The 10,000-nt window shown below is 49.9% G+C and overlaps 3 protein-coding genes across 4 annotated transcripts in view; all 3 read right to left on the minus strand.

Annotated features, from left to right (window-relative positions):
• Positions 1–236, minus strand: part of LOC126574316 (uncharacterized) — a 453-nt gene extending 217 nt beyond the window's left edge. Inside the window, exons 1-2 of the mRNA XM_050234447.1 lie at positions 230–236; positions 1–160 (exon numbers count right to left, since the gene is read on the minus strand). The exon at positions 1–160 is cut by the window's left edge and continues 217 nt beyond it. Coding sequence (XP_050090404.1) covers positions 1–160; positions 230–236 — 167 coding nt within the window. The remainder of the gene's footprint in view (positions 161–229) is intronic.
• A 3,606-nt stretch (positions 237–3,842) lies between these two features.
• LOC126575266 (uncharacterized) lies at positions 3,843–5,439 on the minus strand. Its single transcript, XM_050235880.1, has 2 exons — positions 5,333–5,439; positions 3,843–5,240 (listed from the first exon to the last, which is right to left on the minus strand). Exons 1-2 carry the CDS (start codon positions 5,337–5,339, stop codon positions 4,036–4,038), a joined length of 1,212 nt encoding a protein of 403 aa, XP_050091837.1. The 5' UTR covers positions 5,340–5,439; the 3' UTR covers positions 3,843–4,035.
• A 1,541-nt stretch (positions 5,440–6,980) lies between these two features.
• The window catches only part of LOC126575167 (allatotropins-like), a 17,771-nt gene continuing 14,751 nt past the window's right edge, over positions 6,981–10,000 (minus strand). For both annotated transcript variants that reach the window (XM_050235728.1, XM_050235727.1), the window contains exon 3: positions 6,981–8,918. In XM_050235728.1, coding sequence (XP_050091685.1) covers positions 8,256–8,918 — 663 coding nt within the window. In that variant the 3' untranslated portion in view covers positions 6,981–8,255. The remainder of the gene's footprint in view (positions 8,919–10,000) is intronic.

Below are 10,000 nucleotides of genomic sequence, written 5' to 3' on the forward strand. Positions count from 1 at the left end.
TGCTGGTTGTTGCCGTACTGGATGTTGCCGTACTGGTTGTTGCCGTACTGGTTGTTGTTGTACTCCGAGCCATAGTTCTGTGGGACTCCGATCTCGTACGTACCGTACTGGTACTCGGCGGCGACACCGGCGACGATGCACAAAGTCAGGGCAAGGATGGCTAGTGGGAGATGCAGAGCGAGCTCAGTACAACAGTTGTGCCGACAGTGCCCTCGTCGCTACTACTTACCGTTCATTTTGGATGGTTTGTTGGGCGTTTTGGTAAGTGAGCTCGATCGGAACAGATGAAGACACTGCAGTGACTATCGGTGGTGCTTGGTCTGTCTTTTATACCAAACTGTCCCACAAAAACACCAAACAATCGCGACTAGTTAGTGGAACACACCTTGCCGAGCGTACCGTCTAACTTATTAATTAGAAGGTGTTTCCCTGTTCCACTTGCGGCCTGCGATCTTTTATCGACTTTGCTTATCGTCATCGTCAGTTCCGAGCAATCACGGTGGCTCCCGTGGTTTCACGGTCGGCACCTGGTCACTGCGGTTCCTGGTTCTCACCGTTTACTCCACGTGCTTTCCGATAATGAGTTAATTTAATTGAATGAATTCAGTGCGCACCGCGATACATCCGTGTGTTTGAACCACACCGATTTTTGGGCACAAGCCCTGCCCTCAAACTGAAGCGATTGAATGGAAGTTTGGCCACACACATGTACAGCATCCAGCATCGCAAGATACCCCCCGGTACCAGTGATGTTGGCCAAGGCGAACTCAATCACTCATCAGTCATTTCGAGCATAACGCATTTTGCTTGTTACTGTGCGCTTAAGATTCGCTGAAGTCCAAGATGGGCCGCGTAGTATTCTACGAACTGGGCACACGCGAACACACACGATGCAAAACCCCCCGGTGGTGGTGCCGGCTCCCGAGCTGCGGCACCCATCACGATAGTGACAATCAGCGGCAGGTCAGGCGTGTTGCTCGACAAAATTGATGCATCAAGCGTACGACGAAACACCATTAATGTGGTCACCCTAGTTCCGTGAAATTGTTCCACGCGACCGTAAGTGCGGTTGCGCCCCGTTTTACAGAGCTCGATAAGATCTCCTGGGGAGTAATTTCGCCGGGTGAATATCATTTACGGCAGACAGTGATTCAGGATGCTTTATATAGCCCCCGGGCGTCCGGAGGGAGACTTAACGTTTCAACACACACAGTAGCGCAAGACGCCACTGAGCTGGAGCAGAATACTACATCGACGCAATGAGAGGTGATGAGATGAGACGCAGCATCCGGCTCTCCGTCTGCTGATGTCATCTGGCTGGCAAGGGGAACATTGTATTAACCATGCGGTTTCTCCTCACCCTCACAGGCTTTGGTGGTAACGGTCCGTACACGGTCATCTTGGTGATGCTGTGTTTCGGCGTTGGCCTAGACGCGATCTATCTGGAGCGACCCGTCTGGGAGGTGGACGTTGGAGGACGCAGACCACGTCCGTTCGTGATGCCGCAGCAATCGTACGGTGGCTCGCCGGAAAGCGAGCTAGGCGACTGGAGCTGGAACAATCCGGATCTTATGTACTACCAGCCGGACTACAACAGTGCGGAATATGCGGAGTCCCAGGGCCCGGATGCCGGATACGAAACGCAGCTCTCGGAGCGCACCCACTTCCAGGAGGCACAGCAAGCCTCGCAGGTGAAGAAACCGGTCTACGAAGCGGAAGAGCAGCAGGTGCCCTACCTGGCACCACGGCCGTACGCTGTGCCGCAGCCGATGGAACAGGATCGTGAGGATGGTTGGGGAAAACCGATGCTATACCAGCCGAACTGGCAATCGGAAACGGCTCCAGCGCGCCCCTATCAGCCACCACAACCGCAGGAGCAGCAATCGCGTCCACCGAAACCGAACCAAATGCCACCACGGGTACCCGGTGACCGGCAGCAAGGGCAGTGGGCTGAGAAGGGTCCAGAGAATGACTTGAAAGAAAGCCTTCCCTCTGCGAGCACTGCTGATAGGTTGATGCAGCTGCAGATGCTGCAGCAGCAGCAATGGATGCAGGAGCAGCAACTCAAGCAGCAAGAGCTTGCGCAACAACAGAATCAACTGCGCCAGCAGGAGATGATACAGCAGCAGCTGAAGCAGCAGCAGCTACTGCAGCAACAGCAGGAACAGCAGCAAAAGCTGCAGCAGCAGAAGCTGAAACAGCAGCAGCTCCAGCAAGAGCAAGAGAGGCTGAAGCAGCAACAGGAAGCACAGCGGCTGCAGGAGGAGGAGAAGCAGCGTGAACTAGAGCTTCTGGAGCGCCAGAAGGAACTGAAACGTCAACAGGAAGAGCAACGTCAGCAGGAGCTGATTCAGCAACAACAGGAACAGATGCGCCAGCGTGAGCTGCAACGTCAGCAGGAACTGCAGCAGCAACAGCAGCAGGAGCAGATACGTCTGCAGGAGCTGCAGCAGCAGAAGCTGAAGCAACCGCAGCCCTACATGCCAGTTCAACCAGTCCAGCCCAAGCCAGCCCCCGTTCAGAGACCGGTGAAGCGCCCACAACCGAACTATAACCCGCAGCCCGAGTACTATGCCGGTGCGAATGATGACGATGATGATCCGTACGAACCCGTCCCATACCAGAAGCCCGTCATCTCGGTAGATGCTCGCTGTCCGCGCAACGATGATCCCGCCAAGCCCGTCCATCTGCCTAGCACGAGCTGTTCCAAGTTCATGAAGTGCTTCAATGGCATTGCGTACGAGATGAGCTGCCCGGGTGGGCTGGAGTTCGACAAGAAGACCAACCGCTGTGACTACGCGGCCATTGCCAGATGCTCGAAACCGTAAGGTTGGAACCAATATGGAAACTACTTTGCTGCTACCGATTGAGACCAATAAACCATAGCCGCTTCTTAATAAGTTGATCGCATGCAAACTGGAAATCGGAATGTTGCAACATGTTCTCTGTGTGCATTAGTAGTAGAAGAATGTGTGCTAGTGTGCATTTTTACTGATAGCGACTGGGTTTAGATTACAAGCAACATGCTCAAAACTGAATATTGTATATGTTGCTAGCGATAATGAGTTTTGATCAAATTCCTTCTTGTCGGATCGATTTTCTAGCATTATAATGGATTAATGCCAAATATCGATAACTTTGAGCAATTATAATTATTAGGGTGTTAGCTATTTTAATGAGCTACTGCTTAACAATAATTCCAAATGCAAATGCTATTCCAGATTCGTAGCTCAAAGAAAGAAAGTACAATAGATGGAGAATATAATAGAATGTTGTTTTGTCGTCATCAATAGTTTCAATAAGAGAAACAACAGAATTATTGTTCTCTTATGGTTTTCAAATTCAACACCATTTTTTTGTTCAACTAGCTGTATACATTCAGGTGTATTTTAGATCCTTTATATCTTTTAGTGCAATTAAAAACAATCTCTTCATTTTATATCACAAACAACAGAATATGCATTATTTTTAAAATTTGATTCTTTCTGAGCAAATCAAATGGTTGTTTTTCCGTTAAACAAACGAACCAACAACCTTCTGACTCAACGGAAAACAAAATGCTTCACAATCCGTTTTGCAACTTGACTGGCCAATTGTCGGGATGAAAATGTCTCGAAACATAATGCAACGAGTCCTGTCCTGAAATGGTGTTGGGAAGCTAACAGGAACACATCCCTCAGACCGTATTTCAACAGATAATGGATAACCATCGCTTGGGGAAAGGGTATTGTGCGAATCATGATTTATTTGTCATTTGTAGTAGTACCGGGTGGGTAGCATATAAACTATTTACAACATTCCGCGTCGTGTTTGCATCGCCCCGTAGGTGGTTGTGTTGGCCATTTATTGTTTTCTGGTGTGCGGTCAATTGTCAATGAATAAATACTTTCCTAACGCTAGCGTTGCCCCACGCTCTCTCATCCTTTTCTCTTTTCCCCTCTCTCTCTCTCTCTCTCTCTCTCTCTCTCTCTCTCTCTCTCTCTATACTCCACTTCCCCTTCTCTTCTGCATTCGTTACGTGTTCTGGCAGAATGTCTAACCACCACGGATGGTACACTTGGCAACCTTGGGATAGTCGCAGCGATCGTAGCGCACACTCCAGTGCTGCCCCAACGGGCAGTGGATCAGATACGCACGCCCATCGTAACACTTGTAGAACTTGCCGCAGTCTTTCGGATGGATGAAGTGCACCGGATCAGCCGGATCGTCCTTATCGGGGCACCGGCCATCGTTGATGCCCGCAATCATCTCGCGCTGTTCCGGCGTCCATTCGGTGGAATCGAGCGGAATCGAGTCCTTGTAATCCTCGTCCGAGTAGTAATCATCGTACACCGGGACCGCCGCCTTTTTGGCCAAACTCTTACGCATCATCTGCTGCGAGCACTGGGCAAACTGAGGGTAGTCGCAGCGGTTGATACGAGCACCGAACTCCTGACCAACCGGGCAGTCGATCGTGTAGGCCCGACCATCGAAACACTTCTGGAACTTGCGGCAATCCGTTGGATGCGCCAGGTGGATCGGTCGGTAGGGATCATCGTACTTGGGACAGCGTGCATCAATCACACCGGCATTGTAGGTAAACTCTGCCTTGGCCGGGCGCACGAATCCCTCTTCCGGGACCTGCTCCTTCACTTCCTCTTCTTGTTCCTCTTGTTCGACCGCTTCCTGCTGTTCATTTTCCAGCTCTTCTAGCTCCTCAACTCGTGGCTCCTGTGGTATCTGTTCCTCACGCCGTGCGTTACACTTCGCCACGAACGGGAACTCGCAGCGATTGAGGGCAGTTGCCCACTCCTGCCCTGGTGGGCACTCCAGCTCAAAGGCACGGCCCGCGAAACACTTGAAGAACCGCTGACAGTCGGTGGGATGCGGTAGATGGGCCGGACGCATTGGGTCATCGACCCGTGGGCACCGGCTGTCGGTGCTTCCCAGATCGTAGCTGAAACCGGCCGGTTCCGGTTTGGCCAGTGCCATTCCCTGGCGACACTTGGCAAAACTCGGGTAGTCACAGCGCTGGATCTGTTCGCCAAACTCCTGGCCCGGTGGGCAGCTGATCGTAAAGGCACGGCCACTGAAGCACTTCCGGAACTTGCCGCAATCGGTCGGATGGGCCAGATGGATCGGCTTCGTCGGATTGTCGTACTGCGGACAGCGTACGTCCGGGATGCCATCCTCAAAGCTGAACGAATTCTGGGCGGCAACACAGCACAGCAACGTCACCGCCAGCAACAATGGCTGAAACACTAATTGCGAAACACAGAGAGAGAGAGAGATGCCAAGGTGTTAGAGTGAATGATCTGGGGCTGTCAGGCGCCACAGTAGCAGCGATACTTACCGTTCATTGTGAACTCGCCACTGATACGATACCGCGAAAGATGGGTACGTGGTTTGGAGCAGCAGCGCTGGGGTTTACTTGTCCTATCCGGCGCTTGAGATCTTTCTTCGTCCGCTTCCCAGATGAATGAAGCGACCCATGGTCCGGTGCTGCGTTTTATAGTATTGCGTTTATCGAACCGTACACCACTGTTGCTGACTCATCTGGGCCTTTACCACAACAATCTCGCTATCCTTCGCACGATCGATCGGATGGCACTAAATGATTCACACTCCCGGGGGCGACCTCTGTCGTAGCGTGGGGCTGTCCTCGACTTCGCGACATCGAAACGGCATTTATCGAGATCCGGTGCGATCTGATATCGCTCCTGCTAACTGAATAGTGCTGTTCGCTCCGTTAGCCATCTTCTTTTCTTTATCAAAGATCCCACCTACGGCCCCACCGACCGGGCTGACCGATGCGTGATGTTTGTTTGTTTTCTCATTACGATGTGCCTCTGCATACCGGAAGTAGATGGTGCTTTCCCTTCTACGACATACGCGTCTGGACAAATTGATTCATATAGCGAAGGTATTTGGCCGACGATCAACACACACCATGCTGGTGAGTAAGGCATCATGATGAAGGTCATTGCAAAGTGCGTGTTTTTACTCTGCCCGGCGGCTGATTCACTATCGGGAGGATGAAGCAATATTGGAGCAAAACAGTGTGTTGTGTTCCTTCCGTTTCTACTTTTGATAACGGTGGTGGTGATCAGAGGACACATGGCGTTATTTTCGTGACAGGTTTATTAAATGGTCGTATGAGATGAAATGATGGAAGATTCAACATCGTTTACATTTGATACACTTGGCTGATGTGTGTTATGCATCGCAAAATGTTAGATATTGTTTATTTGAGTTAAAATAGAATTGATATTGTCCAAATCCAAAGAACGCCGATGTTCTTTGGCATCGTTTACTTCACGAAAATGTTGTCCTTCTATGCAGAGCATAGACATAGAAATATGCTTGCAGTCGGCCGCTTTCGTTTCTTTATGAGACATAATTAAAAGCAATAGCTTTAGATTGATTTGAAAACATATTTTAAAGCAAAATCAGCTGCTGTATCTACAACATAAAAAATAATTAAAAAAAAAACAAAATCAAAAACAAACATTTATCATACCAAAGAAATATCGTATCGTTACCGACCTGCCGCCAAATAGTCTAGAATAGTCTTTTTTCAACTGGCAATCGGTATCAGTTCATCGAACATGCCATCTGCTTTCACCGAGGGTCACGTAATTATTGCGTTGGCTATCGTAGCGTTTTGCATAAGTGCCTCCTAGATGGATTGCAACGAGTGTGTTTTTTTTATATTTCGGTATTTTTATAAGCAAACATACTTGTAATGCTTGCAAAAAAGCAGTAAAATAATTTGAAATGAAAATAACACCCATAGTGACGACAAAAGGGGCGAATAAAGGACTAAAAACTGAAAACTTTAGGTTTTTAGCAAAAATTCTACTATAACAATAACTCTACGATAGAGTTACTTATGTCAGATTTAAAGAGGTCAGTTCTTTCTTTAAAATAACATGAAACGTTCATAGTTGAGACCTGCAGATGAAAGAAAAGATCAGACGTACCACCTATTGCTGCTGCTGTTCAACCAATATATTTTTCGTTCGTAATTTACAAGTGTGTTTAACCAGTGGAACAATGTGGTTTTGTGTGTGTTTGTGTGTGTCCGTTTGGTTTATTACATTTTTAAACGCTAAATTGTATCTGTTACTCCCTTCGTCCCAACTGTTTGCTTTCAGGTTTTACTCAGCTCCTGGCACACAACTGTGAATTAATGGTATCAGTTCCTGTCTCTTTTCTTCATCCACCTTTCATTTCTCATTTCCTCTACTGTTACCCTTTCTGTTTAGTTCCAATCTACGCACTAAAGCTATCCGAACAGGTTGCACAACACACTTCGGTTTAGCACATGATTTGCAAACGATTTAATTGTCTCCCGTTTATGTTCGCTTCCGTTAAACCAGTTGAAGCGCAGGGCCAGACAAGAAGAAAACGAACTCTGTTTCTGTTCGCAGCAAATAACTATGAGCTTCCGGTGCATGCTGCTGTTCCGTGGTGCCGAGTAGGTGAATTGCTTCCATGGCGAGTGGTCGTATGATGCGCTGCGCCTCCTCCTTAACATCTACTATCCTACAAGCACCATCATCCGGACAGAGAGCGAAGAGATGCAGTGAGCAATAGGTAAGACAGATAGCAGCATCAACAGTAGCAGCAGCAGCAGCAATAGAAATTGTTCTCGCTTTATACGCCACAAAACAAAAAGTACTCCAGAACCACAGAGACCATACTTCGCCCATTATATACTCCACCCACAGACACACATACACACCAGAGACACGCACACACAGAGGAATGGGAAACAGAAGGTCCAATGGACCGGAAAAATGTGCGGATGCGGTGGGTTTTGCAACCGGCGCTACCTGAACCTGAAGCTGCAACCAATACCCAGCCTTTACTGGTTCCATCTTCACGTTGCGTGGTGCGCCGTTGCGTCCTTAACGAGTCTTAAGTTATCTTTTCTCGATACACCGGTCATCAGGAGCTGCTCTTAGGGCGGATATTAGAACAGAACACAGTCACCGGTTATTAACGGTTGGTTATTAAAGATTTTTTTTATACATTTTTCATTCTCACATTCTGAACTCAACCAGCAGGAAAAGCCTCTTCTACTAAACGAGGGTATTGCATTCGGTGGGGTGTAACCTGGGAGGGGGGTTGAGAGTACTCCCGTACCGCGAGATGCGCAGGGTAAGAGGACAACGAGGATAACGCGACCACAACCGCGCCATTGACGGTGACGTGACACAGGAAAAGGAACGGATTCGGAACGTAATGGAATGAGAGAAGCAGGAGTTACTTTAGTACATCTCGGACACTTCGTTCAAGGACGAACCAGGGCTTCCACTACTACCGCCACTACTGGCCCCACCACCACCGGTGGCAGTCGATGGTAAAAGTTCGGCCGCCTCCAGCAACCCATCCCGGTTGGTGTCGACGAAGCGCTGCAGAATGGACCGGGCCAGTACCGGGTTGGTGGACATCTCGTTGGCGAACCAGTCGAGCGGGAAGCTCGTCGTCTCCTGCTCACCACCGAGCGACATCGGATCGACCGCTGCTGCCGCTGCCGCCGCCGCCGCTGACGACAGACTTTGGTCAAGTCCGGCCATGTCCTCGATCAAGCGACCCAGCTCGTGTTTCTCCTCGATCCAGCCACCAGATGCCAGCTCCAGATCACCATCGGTAACGGTACGGCCACGCGATGCTCCGTGCAGAATGGGGCCACCTCCCGCAGCACCGCCGTAGTTCACTCCGATCGGTGCCCGGCGTTTACCGAAACCGCGGGCCGTCATCATCTCCGAGTTGCGGAACGGTGCCCGAATCGAGCGCGGTATCTTGGAGGCCCTCGCGGCCGCCAGACTGGCCAGCTGGCGGGCTGGGCCGGCCTCGGACGCCTGCCAGCACAGTACCGCCGTCGCGACGAACACCAACAGCGTCAACCGGTTGATGGACATTTTCATAATCTGCATTTTGGGGTGGGGGGGGGGGAGGAAAAGGGCGAAGAGAAATAGAAAAAGAAATGGAACAAGAAGAAACATGAAAGAAAATACAAGAGAAGCGATAAGTATCCTCCATGGCAAAGTAGGCGCAGCTGTCGAAACGAATCTCGCTCGACAAGCCCATCAGGAAGGCATGACGTCATCAGTATGCATTGCAGTTGGAGGTTATGGCGCCCTTTTCTTCAGTCGCTTTTACGATGTTCCTTCCTGACACCTTTTGTGGGCGTTTTTTTATTTTCGGGGGGAACTGTTGAGGGTGGTTCCGTTACACGTGCTGCCGGTTAGTGAGGCGAGGCCTAACCTCAACCTTCTACACTAAACGGAACCATAAATGTAATTTACCAATAAATATTTATCGCGTGAAGCGGAAGAAGCGGAAAAGGATTTGACGATGGTGACGACGAAGACCACGTAGAGCTGCTGTGGAATCCACCACGCGTCTCTTAAAGCCATCAATTTCCAATTACCACCCAATCCACCGCGAGCGAGCGAACGAGGGCCGCTTGTCGTCAGCTGACGCGTGATTGTTTTGGTTTTCAATCATCCGTAATGCTGTTTACAGTTGCTCACTCGCCTCAACGCGACGTTAAAGCGTGGGTGTGGGTGTGCTTGGAGTGCGCTATTGCGATCTCGCTTTCACTTGTATCGCAGCATCGCATTCAGCGCGAACTTGGCCACTTGGGCTTGTCGTGTTGAACACGACTCCCCACGGAGCTACTATGGGGTGCTGGTGTACCCTTTGAATTGAAATAACCCACTATTGAGGCAGAAGGTAGAGTCCTTCTACAGAGACAATTCGTAATACAATCGGTATCCAATCCATCACCCTGGCGTACCTCTCTCCGGCAGAATAACCGGAATCACTCTGTGTCTGGCATCGATGCAACGGTCTTGAAACGAGCAGTCATAGAGGCACTCGGTGGCACCCGCTTATCGCATATCGCGAGTCAAGATAAGCGTATCGGATGGCGGTGAATGGCTGTTCACGGAGACTCACGCTCGAGCATAATATGAGTAGCAGAAGTATACGATTTCGGGCCACCGAG

The sequence above is a fragment of the Anopheles aquasalis genome, chromosome 3 (assembly GCF_943734665.1).
Source record: "Anopheles aquasalis chromosome 3, idAnoAquaMG_Q_19, whole genome shotgun sequence".
Lineage (NCBI taxonomy): Eukaryota > Metazoa > Arthropoda > Insecta > Diptera > Culicidae > Anopheles > Anopheles aquasalis.